Source organism: Centruroides vittatus, unplaced genomic scaffold, assembly GCF_030686945.1.
Source record: "Centruroides vittatus isolate TY-2023 unplaced genomic scaffold, ASM3068694v2 contig_352, whole genome shotgun sequence".
Classification (NCBI taxonomy): Eukaryota; Metazoa; Arthropoda; class Arachnida; order Scorpiones; family Buthidae; genus Centruroides; species Centruroides vittatus.
Window position 1 is genome coordinate 260,002 of NW_027122175.1, and position 18,509 is coordinate 278,510.

The 18,509-nt window shown below is 28.5% G+C and overlaps 1 protein-coding gene across 1 annotated transcript in view; it reads right to left on the reverse strand.

Moving 5' to 3' along the window:
- Cog7 (conserved oligomeric Golgi complex subunit 7) overlaps window positions 1-18,509 on the reverse strand; it is a 44,213-nt gene that overhangs the window by 4,666 nt on the left and 21,038 nt on the right. Inside the window, exons 9-19 of the mRNA XM_067269588.1 lie at window positions 17,737-17,857; window positions 16,907-16,989; window positions 16,659-16,769; window positions 16,425-16,589; window positions 16,296-16,350; window positions 15,156-15,283; window positions 9,655-9,729; window positions 9,490-9,555; window positions 7,339-7,480; window positions 426-558; window positions 255-346 (exon numbers count right to left, since the gene is read on the reverse strand). Coding sequence (XP_067125689.1) covers window positions 255-346; window positions 426-558; window positions 7,339-7,480; window positions 9,490-9,555; window positions 9,655-9,729; window positions 15,156-15,283; window positions 16,296-16,350; window positions 16,425-16,589; window positions 16,659-16,769; window positions 16,907-16,989; window positions 17,737-17,857 — 1,171 coding nt within the window. The remainder of the gene's footprint in view (window positions 1-254; window positions 347-425; window positions 559-7,338; window positions 7,481-9,489; window positions 9,556-9,654; window positions 9,730-15,155; window positions 15,284-16,295; window positions 16,351-16,424; window positions 16,590-16,658; window positions 16,770-16,906; window positions 16,990-17,736; window positions 17,858-18,509) is intronic.

The window sequence follows — 18,509 nt, forward strand, 5'->3', positions numbered from 1 at the left end:
TTCATCAGAAATAAATCCTTGCAGAGGTAATTTCTATTTCTAAAATATCCTATGTATAGTTTATGATGTACAGAAAAAATTTCATTTTTGAAAGTAAATTATCATTTACGTATTTTTAGATATAACTCAAAAACATAAATTAGCTCATGTAAATTCGATATGTAACTGCCAGATTGAAAATTTTAATATGTATAAACGTAATCAAATGTAAAAATTATGGAAATAAACTGTATCTTAGTTTCAGAATTACTCACCATCACACAATTTTAAAAATAATTTTCTCAGTTCTCGTTTTTTAGCCGGCGAGAGGAGAAGTTCGTCATAGGCATGAAATGGATTCGGAGATCTGTAAATCGTAGAATATTTCAAAATTAAAAATGAAAACGTTATTGACCGACGAAAAATTTCATTTTAATTTTGCTTACTTTTTCTCTCCAAGTGAGGATTGTTCGAGTTTATTTACTCCGGCTTCGATGGTATATCCTAATTTTTGGGCTGTTTCTTTTATGTTATTAATTAAATTAGCTTCTAAATTTTCTAATTGTAAAAGCACTTCACCTATTAAATTATTTTTTAAAATATATAATTATTGTAAGATGCTATTATTATTGCAAGTATAATTAAGCTACTGTTTTATAGAAAAGCAACTGTAATCCTATTTATAACTACATTTTTAAAATTTTTATTAAAAGACAAGTATTTTGTATACAAATTGTGTAATAAAAGTTAATTTATGTTGAATTCATTTTTATTTGTCTTTATTCCTAAACTACCTTTCAGTGTGGCTAAATCACAGCCCTCCATCTGGAAGTTTTGCTAGAGCTATTACAATTCAGCTGAAGAGATCTATCTCATTGTATTGCATTCACACTTTCCCAGATGGTAAAATCAACAAAAAAGCTAGTGTATAAGCATAGAAAAGCAGCACTATTCTGACATTTGGAGAGAAATTGGTGGTCCATTCTGACAATTGCGACAGGATAATGCACCAATTCACAAAGCAAATTTCATTTATCAGTGGTTACTGGATAATGGCATTCAAGTCATGGATTGATTTCCCTATTCCCATGATTTGAACTCCTTAGAAAATATATGGAGTCTAACAGCTAAGGATATGTATGCAGGAGGAAAACAATACCAGAGTATTGAAAAACTCAAAGCTGCAATAATTATTGCATAGGGAAAAATCAATTTAAATATGCTGTAAAATCTTGTTAACTCTAGGAAAGATAGGGTTTATAAAGTTATTTTGAAAAATGATGATTTCACTGGCTATTAAATGCCACCGGCCTTATATATTTTCGCAACACACCTTAAGTTCGATGCAAACAAAAGGATAGAATGGATGAGTTTTGGTAATCATCACTTATAATTTAGGGAAAATCCTATTTTTCTAAATGAAAACACAATAATGACTGTTTAAGAAATGATGTGACACTGTAACATATATGCACATCTTTCGGAGATTTAAATTTTGAAAAATAAATTCGAAGATAGAAGCATTGGAGACTGGAACATTTAAAACTGGAATTGAACCAGAAAAATTTGTAGAACACCTGAAGAAGACCCTAGAAATGGGTTAAAAATGCTAGTGAGATGTATACATATATCACAATTTACTTTGTCTACATTTTTATATAAAGCAAGTGTAAGAAAATACACTGACGAATTTGTTTAAAATCTCTGGATAAACTGACTAAAGCTAACTCAATGGTTATTTTAAATGATTCTGATGCTACTATAGTCTATTTATCGTAAGTTGGCACCTACTGTAAACAAACTAAGACACACCCCTCTTTGTTTATTGGTTTAAACCTATGTCCATCAATTAGAAACCGTATTGCATCTCATTCGTCTGTGAAAACAGTTCCTTGTTGTTTATAAAATAATTAATGAAATACTGGTCACTTAACAAATATGAAATAACTACATTTATAATCATTGCTAAGTTGTTATTTTTAATGAATATTTGCACATTCTAAATAATTAAAAATAAACTTTTTCTGGTCACAGTTTTAAAAATAAACTGTGACCAGAAAAAGTTTATTTTTAATTATTTAGAATGTGCAAATATTCATTAAAAATAACAACTTAGCAATGATTATAAATGTAGTTATTTCATATTTGTTAAGTGACCAGTATTTCATTAATTATTTTATAAACAACAAGGAACTGTTTTCACAGACGAATGAGATGCAATACGGTTTCTAATTGATGGACATAGGTTTAAACCAATAAACAAAGAGGGGTGTGTCTTAGTTTGTTTACAGTAGGTGCCAACTTACGATAAATAGACTATAGATACTAGGGATGTAGTATCTTCTATGACACACATTTAATTCTGTGACAATTTTATATGATGCTATAAAATGTCAACGTTCTAGATGTATCAAAATTTTACAAATAGTAAACTTTATTCCAACCAAACTTGAAGTTCAACTTTTTATATTAAGGTTAATACTTGTAAACCTTTCAGATAAACATTGTATTAACATTCAACAAATCATAAATCTTTATTAATTGGCACTAATTTTATAATTTAGTGAGTACAGTGGAACCTCGCTTAATGAGCACCTCTCATAATGAGTAATTTGCATAATGAGCAAAGCAAATTGTAAAAAAATGACTCGCTTAACAAGTGACAAGGAGAGGGGAAGTCCTGGATTGTGCGCATGCTACATCAGTCTCTGTTTAGCACTCATTCTGCTAGCATCTTAGTGTCGCTTGTGATCGCAAATTTTTCCAAACTTGTGTTCAGACATATTACATACAAGGGCTATTTTTTAAATAAGGTCCGTTTGTGAATGAAAGTGAGAATAATGCGCAATCACGGCAGTATGCATGCGCTTCTGCTCCGAGCAAGCTTAGCGCGCATTTTGACGCCATTTGCAGCCATATCGTCTGTCTGTATGCTGAGCTGTAGAAGTTTAAAATGTTTAAGAAAATTGAGTCTCCCGCCGACTGTGAGATACGATCTGTTATTTGATTCTTGAATGCAAGAAACTTGGCAGCAGCGGAAATTCACCGTCAGATTTGTGAAGTTTACGGTGATAATGCTATGAGTGACAGTAAAGTTCGAGAAGGGGTAAGAATGTTCAAGGATGGGCGAGTTAATGTGCATGATGAGCCACTCCCTGGCCGACCTCTGATTTCTGAAGATTTGATTCGTGATGTGGATAACAAAATTCGAGAAGACCGACGATTCATGATTTCAACGTTATCAATTGAATTTCCACAGATTTCAAGATCAGTTTTGTATACCATTGTTTCGGAGAAACTGAATTATCGAAAATTGTTTTCTCGGTGTGTTCCGAGACTGCTTTCTGACGATCACAAAACAAAAAGATTAAACAGTGCTTTATTGTTTTGACTCAATACAATCATCCACGCAGTCCAGACCTTGCACCCAGTGATTTTCACTTGTTTTGATACTTAAAGGAGTTCCTTGGTGGTCAACATTTCAACGACGAAGAAGAAGTGAAAACTGCAGTCGTGGATTGGGCTTCTTGACAGGCGGCAGATTTCTTTGAAGTCGGAATTCAAAAAATTGTTGAGCGATATGACAAATGTTTAAACAAAATGGAAATTATGTAGAAAAGTAGATAAAAGTATGTAGAATATGGAAAAAAAATATATTTTAATGATATTTACAGTATTTTTCTTCTTATTAAAAAACGGACCTTATTTAAAAAATAGCCTTCGTATAATCAATGACAACCATAGCCTGTTATATAATAAACATGCCAAATAATATGCCAAATTCTTGGGCTATGTAAAGGCTATAATTAAATATTAGAGATTACTGTATTTTGACTTTCTTTTTGTTTTCTGCAAATCAAATTTGCATTCCAGGTTGGTTCATTTTGTGCTAGAAGAAAAGATGAAGATGATTTGCACTCCTTAACAATGTACAGTATTTAGATAGAGTTAGATAGCCTAATAAATAGGATTTAACAATTTGGAAGGCTTATCACAGCGAGGCCAATAGAAAAAAAGACCAGACCTTTTACAAAAAAGTTAGTCTTTAATAATCACTTTCAAATTTAGGTAAGGATGCATTTCAGGTAAAGGACCTCTCATCAGCTCACAAACAGATAGCACCAACATGTAATTATAACACTAACAGTTAACCAATACAAAGGAATTCTTGATATATACAGTGCACTGTATTTACAATTTTTAATACAACCCATATACTAAATAACTAAAACTATTGAGCATAAAATTTATTTATATAATAATGTGATATATCACATCACTATATAAATATTTAGTATATGGGTTGTATTAAAAATTGTAAATACAGTGCACTGTATATATCAAGAATTCCTTTGTATTGGTTAACTGTTAGTGTTATAATTTTATGTTGGTGCTGTGTTTGTAAGCTGATGAGGGGTCCTTTACCCCAAAATGCATCCTTACCTAAATTTGAAAGTGATTATTAAAGACTAACTTTTTTGTAAAGATCTGGTCTTTTTTTCTGTTGGCCTTGGTGTGATAAGCTCTCCAAATTGTTAAATCCTATTTATTAGGCTATCTAACTCTATCTAAATTAAAGTTGTGGGCTAAAAGTGTTGTTTATTATTAATGTACAGTATATTGTATAATTTTCTTTGAATAAATGTTATACATAAAATATTTCTGTATTTTTTTCGGCATGGAATGCATCATATTATTTTATATTAATTTATATGGGAAAAATTGTTTCACTTTATGAGTAACATTCTGGAATGAATTATGCTCATTAAGCAAGGTTCCACTGTACTTTTGACTTTTATAAAAGGCTATTGTCATGTTTATTGTGTTAATATATAATGGAATTCCTTCTGCAATTCAAGATTAACTCTATAAAAACAAGACTGGCCAAAACTACCTTAATCCTAATCCATCCAAGACACAGCTGAAGGCAAAATTGTTTGATTGGTCTTGCTTTACAAATTCCCTACTATTAAGTGGTGTTCCAACATATGTTTTTTTTTTTTTTTTTTTTTTTTTTTTTTTAATTTAGATTGTAAAATTTCATTAAAGATTCTATTAGAATTATTTGAAAAAAATTTGCTTTTTTTCTATACTGTTTTAGTATTTAAAGCCTTTTTTTATACATACAGTAGAGCATCGATTATCCGACTTAATTGGGGACTGGGGTTGGTCAGATAACTGAAAAGTCGGATAACCGAAAAGTATGAAAAAATACATTATTAGTATAGTGTATTAGGCCTGGTTTAAATACTAGCCTCCCTTTCGTGGTCGAGCCAGTGCTGACAGCTAAAACATGCAAAAATTTAACAAAAATAATATTAAAGTAGCCAAGACATAACCAAATATTGTAGCGCCACATCACTAGCGGACATTTGAATTTGCCGACTAGAACGCGGTCGGTTAACCGATAAGTCAGTTAATTGATGCTCTACTGTATTTACATAGAAGCTGAAGATGGCCATTTCAAATGCCAAAAGTATTCATTAAGTTATAATTATATATAACTTTTGGTTAGTAAAGGTTTATATTATGATTAAGAAATATTAAGAACAAGTTTTTCAAGACAACTCAAACTCCAGATTTTAAACACTTTTAAGAAAATTTATATCAGAACTGGAAACTCTATAAAGTGTTCTGGTTTTAGAGTAAGAAATTCTGAAGACATGAAAAATTCTTCTCAGAAGTACAAAATAAGGAAATTTAGTTTGATCCCAGAAACAAGCCTACAAGAATTCATTTGTTGATTAAACTGTATTATTTATTTATGTTAATTAAATGTATTTAACCTGCATTATTTCTTAATCTTTTATAAAAATAATTATATAGCATCTATAGAATGTATGATCTTTCAGTAATCAACAGTTCATAATAACACCAACAAACCTTTATAATTACCAGCAAATAAAGTTTTTAATATACTTTGACAAGCTCTTTCAATCCTAATTAGGTCAAAACCTTCAGGTCAAAACGTTCTATACAAAAATTTGGAATGCTTAAAGAGCAACTTTAAATTTTAAAATCTGCTGTAATGATTAAATATTCAAACAAATACAAAAATTCCCATCTATGCATTAAGAGTTAAATATTCTAACATGTATAAAAATCACATCTGTGTGTTAATATTAACATTAAAAATTAAAATTAGCAATAACATTAACATAAAATAAAATAAAAATTAACATAAGACATATACTGGTGAGAGATGACAGGTTTCACAGAGATCTGATGTACATTGGATTGACCAAAAGGTCTCTCAAAAAACGGCTGGCGGAGCATAAATATGATATATGTAATAAAAAGCAGACCACCGCCCTAGCAATATATGCTTCTGAAACTGGTGTTGAAGCTAAACTACAACAGGCCAGCCTCATTAAATGCACATTTCATACCAAGCAGATCAAAATTTTGGAGGCTCTAGAAATTTGTAAAGCCGAGCTAAAGGGGAAATGCATAAATTCTGAGGAGGAGGCGAACACCTCACATGCCTGGAGGACCTTTTTTGACAATCCCAACAACATGAATAACAAATAGAAATCAACCACTTCCATTGGGATTTGTTACAATATACATGTTAAATTTTATTTTATTTTATGTTAATGTTAATGTTTATTTTTATTTTTTAATGTTAATATTAACACACACATGTGATTTTTATACACGTTAGAATATTTAACCCTTAATGCATAGATGAGAATTTTTGTATTTGTTCGAATATTTAATTGTTACAGTGATTTTAAAATTTTAAATTGCTCTTTAAACATTTCAAATTTTTGTATAGAACATTTTGACCTGAAGCAGATCCCAATTAGGATCAAAAGCACTTGTCAAAGTATATTAAAAACTTTATTTGCTGGTAATTATAAAGGTTTGTTGGTGTTATTTACTATATAACCAGCTGTGAGAAGATTTAGAATCAACAGTTCTTTTATGATCAGAAATTTGCTCCTTTTTATGAAATTTAGAATATTTCCAGAAATTCTGAGTCACAAAAACAATAAATACATAAAATACATCTATAAAAAATTTAGTAGATTACTTTTCTTATTATCTGATGTAAAGTAGAAAGACATTACTTCCAATATAGTAACATGTTAGAAAAACTGTTAATTTCAGATTTTTCTTGGTCATATAAGCTGAAATTTAAGTTTATTTGCAATATATTCAAATACATTTAAATTTAGGCAAGATGTATTTTTTTAAAACAAAAAAATAACAACAATTTACCATATTTGCCAGCATATAAGACACATCCCATTTTATGATAGTATTTTTCAAGAAAAAGTGTCTTTTACACCAGAAAATATGATAGTTAAACAAATTTATTATTGAAAATTTATTTTAATTATATCCATAAGTTACCAGTAATCTGTAATATGTGTAATGCATGTTGAAACAGCGTCCAATCATTATCATCAATTTTGGCGTGGTCTTGCTTTTTCTTGATGGACTTCAACTCGTTTAATACCATTTTATGTTGTTCTGCATACTGTCTGTACAGCATCTAATTAAATTAACATTAAATATTTTATTGAAGTTATATCAAATTTTCACTGCAATTTGTGTTAGTTTTGGATGAGTTTTGGATATATTTTGTGATTTCTTGTAACATATACAAAAGTCTAAGCTTATATATTTATATACATAAGCTCAGTATTCATCAATATTTGATAATCTGTCATTATCTGCATAAACATGAATGTCAAAATATTAAAAAAATATAAACATTAATAGACTAGTGGACAAAGGATTAATAGAGGATTATCAAATGTTAATTTGAATTTGAATTTCAAATGAACTAAACTTATTTATATTCTTAAAGGCAGCTTAGATGAATAATATTCAGAATAATTGCCACAACTATTAGCTATTTGAGAGAATGCTTGAAAAAAATGATATAAGGGCTAGGCCAAGAACTACTGGAGTTTTTGGCCTATTATGTAAGTACATTGGATTCATAGATATTGGTTTATAGATATATAAGGGATGATTGAAAAGATGCTATTCAATGATGCTGCAGGTGCATTTATTATGCATCTGTTGTCAAAGGTGAGTTGATGTAAAGCCAGTGATTTAGCTATGTGATTATTAAGGTAGACATTGCACTCAGGATTGTGAGTGAAACATGCAGTATAAATATTGATGGCATTATTGTTACTAAATGCAGACTGAATCATTGTTTCACTTTTGGCAGTGAAAGAGCATTCATTGCAAAACGATGAAAGTATATGGAAATGCATGCCTGTTCAAAATCATCATTGTGGAATGGCATGTGAAGTTCCATGAAGGTTATGACAACACATACCCTCATGTTGCCAATATATCAAGTAGAAATTGGATGTCTTTAAATAGGAGAATGGAGAATCCACCATACAGTACAGATCTTGTCATGTGACTTTCATGCCTTTGGTCCTCTGAAAGAGACCTTGAAAGGATAACAGTTCTAGTCACACAGACACATGAACAGAGCTGTATCAAGCTTTTTTATGCAACAGCTAACTGACTTCTACGAAACAAGCATCTTGATCTAGTTTGTCAACGGTACAGTTGCCTTAACATTAGTGGTGATTTCTTTTAAATGGAATGAACCTATCACATTCCACAGTCCTCAAATGGAAACGTTTTTGATTATTCCTTATATTACTGTTAATCTGTATTAATTAATCATTCAAATATTATTTACAAATCAACAGCAAATAATTTATTATAAACACAATTAAACTGTAAATTGTAAATTAATTTCTTAATAATTCAATAAGAATTAATCAGGTGATGAATAAACAATTAAAAGAAACTTTCGCTAACTAATTTATAAGAATGTAATTAAGTTATTATTATTAGAGATGTAACCAATACTGATCCAATACATTGGTGTATTGAAATCAGTAGATTTTAAAAACCGATATTTTATTTTAATAATATATAATAATACTGCTGAAGGTACACCTCAGCAGTAAAATAACTAGAAGGTGATGAAACAGACTGAATGTGACAGCAAGATTTCCAGTTTGGTACTGATGCCGATACTGGTCAATACTGATATTTAAGACCGATACCAATATTGGAACATCCCTATATACAAGTCAAAAACACTACAGTAGAGAATCGTTTATCTGAACCCCGGTTACCCGAATCATCGGTTATCCGAACGCTTTGCAGTCGGACTGTGTCATGCTGAATCAAACATTTTTGATACTAGATTTACTTCTAAAGTATAATTTTTATGTTTTTATATTTTTCAATATATTTATTTTGTTTGTACAAAATAAAGAAATAATTTTTAACGATACAATAGCCTCGATTATTATTATAAAAATTTTCGTTAGGCTTAAAATCGACGAAAATTCAACACAAAGCGACACGCAATGGAGAAAAATTCAACATCGGATAGGTTAATATATTTTTTCGTACATAATCGGTTATCCGAACAACCCCAGTCCCCAATTGATTCGGATAAATGACTCTCTACTGTATTTTCAATGATAATAGAAAAATCAACAATTAACAACTTACTTTTAATGCTATTATAAGTCCTGGATATCCACAACCATGTGTTAACTGCTGACATCGATTATCTGCCTAAATAGAAATAATTTTGTTAATTTACTCTTTTATTCTTATAATTATATCAGAATACAATTCTGATAATACAATTATATCTTTAAAATTTATATTTACCTCTTGGCATAAATATAATACTTTTGATACTGAATCTCCAAGATTATGAACAGCATCCATTATTTCTTCTGAAGTCTGAAAAATAGAAGGCAATACAAAATTATATCACCAAAATATAATAATGTTTTTTTACTATTTTAAATATTTGTTAAGATAATATCTTTTTACACAAGAAAATATTATTTTATGAAAATTCAACACACTATTTTTCTGTAAAAACAAAATTTATTAACATTAATTTCAGTATTAGTAAATTATCATTCAAAAATTTAGTAACAACAGGTTTACGTTATCAAAACGAAACTGTTATGATATCTGAATCTTAATTTTTGAAATTACAGTAGAGCATCGATTAGCCAAACCCCGATTAACCGACTTATTGGTTAACCGACCGCGTTCTAGTTGGCAAATTCAAATGTCTGCTAGTGATGTGGCGCTACAATATTTGGTTATGTCTTGGCTACTTTAATATTATTTTTGTTAAATTTTTGAATGTTTTAGCTGGCAGCACTGGCTCGACCATGAAAGGGAGGCTAGTATTTAAACCAGGCTTAATACACTATACTAATAATGTATTTTTTCATACTTTTCAGTTATCCGACCAACCCCAGTCCCCAATTAAGTCGGATAATTGATGCTCTACAGTACTATTGTTGAGAATTATAACAAGACTATAATGAATGATAATAATTTTTTAAGTAATCAAAATCTTATTAAAAATATTATTGTCACAATGATGATCAAATATTTATACAGTAAAAAATTAATTACCAAAAATATGCAAAAATACATTTTCTACACCAGGAGTCACAAACTGGTGACCCATGGGCTGGACATGGCCTGTTAAGGCTTCATATCCACCCTGCAGTCTTGATGATTTCTTTTCTAAAAATCAATATCTTACAGGAATTAAAACAGAAAAATTTCAAACTTCTGTTTTATGTAAGCTTATGTACTTTTGTCACCAAGCCTCATGGCTTAGCAACAAAAGGGTCTTTCTTAGAACTTTTTTTTTTATAGTTTACAGAATGTTTTGGTTTACCGAATAATAATGAATATGGCCAGCAACTGATATACATCTATTTTACTGCCCCTTCGCTGTGTTTGAGTTTGAGTTCCCTGTTCTTCACTATAAAATGAAGTAGATTTGAATAATCTTTACTTTAAAGTTAAAACTAAAGCTGAGATTTGTAAGTTTTTCAACAAACATGTAACAATCTAATTTTGCATTCATAACATATGAAATTGTTTACTGAATACAGTAAATCTGTTATAGTTTAAAATAATTTAATGTTTACAAGATAATACTGCTAAAATAGTCATAAACATAATGTTGTATCATCTCAAACACAAAGAATGATAAAAAATATTACAAATAAATATTAAAAAACACAAAAAATAATGAGCTGATAAGAAAGAAAATGAACCAATTAGATAATATTTAAAATAGGTTATCTATTAGAAATCCTTTTCTTTCTTTCCCCAATATCTTTATTCAAAGTTAATCTAATTAGTTTAGTATTTATCTAGTTAATTTTTTTTTTGTTTCTTGAAATTTTGTAAAAAGTTTTATTTTATTTTTTCAATGAAAATTAGTAAATAGCTAAAATTTAATTTATGTTTTTCTAACTTCTTACTAATCAATGGCCAATTTTTAAAATACAATAAAGATATTATTAAAAAAAAAAAAAAAGGAGATTTGATCCTGGAATTCTTAGCATTTATTAGTCTATTTCCTGCTTTCCTGGAAATGACAATTACCAGGAAATTGAACAATCCTAGTTTGGCAAAGTCCACAATGCAAGTGGTCACATGATGAGTAATAGGGGCTTGAGTCATGAAAAATTCCTGAAGTTACTAACCCAGATTCAATCCTGGATTCCCAGAGCAATAAGGCTGATGCCTTAACTACCTTGGACATCCAGCCATCAATATTTTAACTTATAAAAGCAAAGTTTTGAGAACATTGTATGCAAATTTTATAAACTTAAGAATTATAGTCAAATTTTTATTGCATTTTGTCCAGATGTACCTAGCAAAATTTTTGCTGTAAAAAATTGTTGCTAAGTTACAAATAGATGGGGAAAATAAACAAATAAATATTTTCAGATAAAATTTATTAATATAAGATGAACTTTCTCAGAATATAAAATTAGAACTTTAACAAAGTGGAAATAGATTTCACCTTAGTGTATTTTCTATAGATGGATGGATAGATAGATATATACAAAGATTTGATTCTGTCTCTCTTAATTCTAACAAAAATTAATATTAACAAACATGTGTTCATGTTTCCTCATTGTGTGATGTTTGTTTCTTTGAAATGGTTCGAATAACCATGTAAATACCTTTACAGTTACGTACTCATTTCTGCTTGCAAATTATGTTGACAACACTCAACTAGAACATAGTTTTTTGTTTACTTTTTGTCTACCTGTAACAGTTCTTCTTTGCTTAGGTGCCATTTTATTCAAAAGAAATGATGTCAGTCCTCCTGAACAGAATTTAATTTACAATAATATTTCTGTTAATAAAAAATTTTAAAAAAAGAGTCAGTAATAAGAATGAAAAACTAATTAGAAATGAATAAAAGAATGTAAGAAGTTATTCTTAAAAGTATTTTTATCCTATGAAAAGTAGATTCAATAGTTGGAATGGCAGGGTGGAGTGTCACTGTGACAAGAGCAAAATTGGACACATTTTTACTTCTATTTACAGTAGTGCTTGTATTTCGAACAACTCTAACTTTGAATGTTTCAGAGTTTGAACAAAAAATTTGACAAAAATTGCTTGAGTTTGAACAATGCTTCAAAGTTTGAACTGTGTGTGTAATGAAAAATGCACTCAAAGCCTAAAATAAGCTTCTGAACAAAGAATATAATCTCAATAGCAATAATGTATTAAAATGCATTATTGTTATAATTAAATCACACATTTATGTTAAGTAATGACAATTGTTAAAAATATGTAAAAACTTTCTGTTTACCCCAATATAACCTTTATTGATTAACCATGGCATCTGAGAAGAGTGTAAAACAGCAAAGTCTAACTAGTAAGAAAAAGACTTGAAAAAGACTAAAATGAAAAAGGAACTTATCACAAAGTGTGAAAGCAATACATGTATGGCAGATCTGGCAGCCATGTTTAAGATGCAAAGTCAATGGTGTGTGACTGGTAAGTGCAATTTTCATTTTATTATACATTATTTACATATTTTATTTATTGTTTTCATGTTTTAATTTATTATTATGGCATATAATTGTGTTATTTTTATCTTAAATGATGTACATTTGCTATTTTAAGTTTATCAAAATGGATATTGTTTAGGGTCTTGAATGGTATTCACTTTCCATTATTTTCAATGGGAATAGTTGATTTGGAGTTCAAATGGCCTCCTAGAATGAATTAAATTTAAAGTTTGAGGTACCACTGAATTTTAAATTAAATTAAACAGTAAAATTGATGCAAAAGAACTCATCTACATTAAATAAGCTTCAAGATGATGTATAAAACATAAATGTGATTCATACACAAGTACCTTAAACTGTAATAAATTTGTAATATATTTCACCTTAGCATTTTCTAAACATAAAAGGTCTGTCTGGAAAGTTTGCAAACTTTTTACATTATACACCAATCAAGAACTGAATCTGAATGCTGTTTGTACAGCTCTCTAGCAGCAAATTTTGTGTACTATCTGCCAAAAGCAGTTTGTTGTGTAAAGAACTAAGTCCGAGCATTATTTTTATTTTATTATTATTTTTTCATTTTATTATATTTTGTTTGGGGCTTATGTTTAGTTAGAATGAAGGTTCCCCACCACTCTCTTATCAGTAACCAAAAAAGAAGATAATAAACCAACTCACGAAACAACAAGCGCCGAAGGAAAAAAAGTTCCTTAAAAAACAAAGAAATTTTAGAAATTTTAATTGGACTCTTTTTGTTTTTTAAGGAACTTTTTTAACTGGACGGCTAAGTAGCCTCAAAAGAAAGGTCTGGTCATCAACAGTTTGTTCTAGAACACGAAAGAAATTGGTGATCGTCTAAAAGGATTTTTAGAAACGACTGTGTCTTTTAATTTACCGAAAAAATTTTACCATCCGACGAAAAATTTAGAAAATTGATATTTGTTGTTATTCTTACTAATATTTTCGGTGCACGCATAAAAGCCCAGGCCTGGCAAACTAATCTCAAATCTACATAAAGTACCCATTAGGTTAACGGAAGTTTTACTGGCCGCAGTTAGTGTCGGTTTCCTAAGATACTAAAAATAGTACTTTACAGTTGTATCTTCATTTGTTATGTTATGTTAATTTGTGTAAACATGTGTTGATTGTGTTTTTCAATTTTCTTTCAGCTAGTGTAAGTGAAGAGCTTCTGGGACGAGCTAGGTTTCCTGAAAATTTCATTAAAAAAATATCACCACTGGGGATGAGAAATGGAAACAAAACATCAATCATCACAGTGGGTGGAAAAATCTTCACTGTGACCCAAAAAGGTGTAACAAGTTTGGTCAAATGTGAAGGTCTTGCCTACTGTTTTGATGGATTCCGAAGGTAACATTCACCATGAATTTCTTCCAGAAGGGAAGACAATCAACAAGGAATACTATCTGGAGGTGATGAAACATCATGAAGAAGTAAGGAAGAAAGGCCCAACTGCTTAGAGAGAACAACATTGTAACAATGTAACCACTCACTCATCACTGCCAATAACAGAGTTTTTGGCCAAGAACTTGACATTCCCTACTTATTCCCTAATTTCCATATTTATCAGAGTTAGATCCAACAAACTTCTTTTTCTTTCCTAAATTAAAATCTGCTTTCAAAAGTTACAATTTTGAATCCATTCATGCAATTAAGGAAAATTTGCCAGCAGATCTGTGCATCATCCCAAAAGCAGCATTCCTTTTGTGGCAGAAACATTAAATTTGGTGCAAAGACTCAGGAAGAGACTACTTCAAAGGTGACAAAACTGACTAGGTAAGTGCAAACAACTTCTATTTGCAAAGTTTGTGGACTTTCCAGATAGATCTTGTATAGATTATGGATGCAATAGATTTGGAAGTTGTTGGAAGTGGAGGGACAAAACCATTGTAATCAAGGATACTGTTTACATTCTTCTGCTTCCAACATTACCGGAATTGAAACAGTGCATTCACATCACTATCAGAATTTCACACAAGACATGCTTGAGAGGTTTGGCAACAATGGGAATACCATCTGGACATCTTTGCACCAATGCATTTATATGCAAAACTATAAATACCATTCTTTCAAATGGTAGTAATATCATACATTTCTGTTCAATATTAATGAAAATATACTCTTATGAAATTGTCCAATAATTTGTGCACATCCTGTGTATATAAATAAGCAATATACAAACTTTATATGTATTTCTATATATAAGTAATATTTACATTTTTAAATCTAAAATTTATATAAATAATATTTGTAATCAAAAAATGTGTATATTTGTTATTATTAAACTTCACTTACCACACTCAAGGAGCATAGGTTGGAAAGCAATAAATTTTCTTCTAATATAGAATACTCATCAATAAATGGTCTGTATGAGGCATAGAGGGACTGGGCTAGTGTGGCAACATTATCACTTTTTAAATGATCTATATAAAAAAAATAATTTAAATAATACAAATCAATTATTTTAATTTATTAAAAAAAACATAAACAAACAAACATTTTTATTTTTTATTATCAATGAAATTAAACCACCTATTCAAACAAGTCTTTTGGTAGGATTTGATTGTTAAGATCCAGAAAACCAACTTCATTTTAAATAAAAATGTTACATATCATAAAATTGAATTGGATTGATGGAATAAGGCAATGCAACACACAAGCAGGAGTGCCTTCTGGGAGGAACAAAAATATTTTAATTTATAAATAAAACTTTTGACACTGAATCTGTAATTACTTTTCTCTCTGTAATAACATTATTTTTCACAAGATTTTTATCAAAGAAAATGTACAGTACGATCACATGAATACTATGCATCTTAGAGTTGAGTGATATATTACTGATCTCAGTTTACTGTAAAGATCAATTTTATACCAAATTTATTATGTATTGTATTAAAAATATTGAATTGAAATAACATGACTTCTGATTCAGACCAGAAGTTCATATATAGTTAGTTGGAGCCTCCAGTCCCTAAGCTTTCCACATCTGATCTCAATTTTCATCTATCTAACTCCATTTAGACATGAAGAAAACTCAGAAAATTCCATGTAGCCAGCCCACAACCAAAAACTCACAACCAATGAACAGTATTTAATAATTTTATCCGTTCAGCCACTAGTGAACATTATAAATGCAATAAATGACAAAATATCTTTAGATTTAAAACTATAAAGAAATATTTTCCAAATATATAATTGATGTTCAAAATCTACAAACTTGAAAAAATACATCAATGAGAAAATATGATAAAGTGTATTTCATAAAACAATTATTTAATGAATATTTAAAGTAAAAAACACATCAATAAACTATAGTTGATTTTAAATAGTTAAATATATTACATAAATTAAATATTTGATTAATTTTAAATAAAAACTTCTTAAATTTTTCTAATAATTACACATTATTATTATTATTATGTAAATGATACTGACCTGAACTAATACCCTGAATTGCAACTTCTAAACTCTTCGCAAATCTATCTACAGTCTATAAGTTATTAAATTTTAAAGCAAATGTTTTCAATTAAAATACATTATTTTCAAATAAAATGAGGTATAAACCTGTTTAAGATCAATTAAATAAAGAAGAGGACAAGAATGTTCTTTGAAAGCAGTTTCTATACATGATGAAAGTGATGGATCAAGACTCGAGAGAACATCCACAATTAATTCACATAATATCTGTACAGTTGGCAGATCCAAAAATACTTGGCTGCACCAATTCATCTATATATTAAATTTAATGTAAATAAAATCCTATAAAACATATTTAAAAATAATGTTTTAAAACGGTACCTGTGAATGCCACGTCGAAAGTAAAATGTCATGAAAATTACTTATCCAATCACTAAATGTTTCTTCAGGATCAGATTCTACTATCAACCGCCATTGTTCTAACAACTGATTCTGTAATTAAATATTTTATTTTTATTTTATTCTGTTATATATTTTGTATTTTAGAACATTTAAGAAATACGTTATAAAATAAATCATTATTAAGTATATAACTTTTTTATTAATCATAATAAATTATCAAAAAATACCTTTTGACAATTATGATAGTATTTCTGAAGTTGTGGAAGTCTCTTAATATCAAGAAAAATTTTTACATACATCTGTGACAATTCTGAAATTAAAAAGAGTATTTCTGTCATCATATATTGTATTATTTTCATGATAAATATTTTAATATAAAATAAAATTCGTTTTTATCTGTTGTATAATTTGAAATATGATAAAATTTTCAAATTTTTATTAAAAAAAAACATATTAAATTTACAAACTTTTTCTCCTTCTGTTTATTTTATTATTTCTTCAGAGAGTATTATAACATTATTTTCTATAGACAATAATACTATAATATTCTCTGAGAAAATACCACAATAATGATATTTGACAACTCATCCAATATTTTTAAACATGTTTTAATACTCACAGTTTAATAGCAAACTATTGCAGTAATAACAATTTTATATGATAATGTTCTACAAAACTCAAAAATGCATATGTTGTCAGCTGACTTTACAATTAAATCTTAACTTTTTATAATTATTATTAGTTACAATTTTCACAAACATTTTAACAATCTTATTATTATTATTCCTATATCATATCCATATAAAATTCATTTAATAGTCATTATTATCAGTAACTTAATAAAGAAATTATGCAGCTATCAGAAAAATTCTTGAGAACCACTACTGTAGATAATCTCAGATGTTACTTTCAAATTTTATTTGAATTCCTTGAATGAATTCATTAAATGCATAAACAAACAGAAAAAGACTTCTCTTTATTATATAGAGTAAAATTTATAAAAAAATTAAAAAATATAACTATTAAACAAAAATCTACATGTTAAAAAATATATTACCTAAAGATTTAGAATTGAAAGCAGCTATTAACTGAGGACTCAACATTGCTTCTAGTCTATTTTTAAGGTTCTCTAACCGCTGGAAACGTTCTGCATAATTAGGTACATGCACCAATATTTCCTGTACAAAATAATTCCATAATCACTAACACATTAGATTAAAAAAATGCAGTTAACTATCATCAAATCATGTAATCATTGAAATTAATCTACTTCCATCATTTTTTTAAATATTATATTACATAAATTTAGACTGAAATAATAATGAAATGCAAATATAGTAAAACTTCAATTCACTGGACCTTGATTTAATGGACAAAATTTCTGGTGCATATGTCATATGTAAATACTAATACCATTGTTTTAAAATGCTTTTTATATGTAATTACATTAATGGGTTATTATTTTTCAAATCCAAAAGTCACCACTTTATGCCACAATGGGATTATCTCAATATATCATCATCTGGAGACAACAGGAAAATTTTTTCAAGTTTTTGTCAAATTTAAATTTTGTTTTATTTTTAAGAAAATTATTTATTTGTTATTTAAATATAATTAAAGTATATATTTTAAAAAACATTTATTTATTTGTTTCAATTTAGATCATATACTTGTTTATTACAGACTCATAATTATGGTGAATGCACAAGAAATAATACATATAGAAAACTTAATTTTAATTACACCAACATTTACTACATAAGTAAAAACAAACTAACTAAATAATTTGTCAATTTTTTTAACATATGCATTTGGAAAAAGTACTTTATT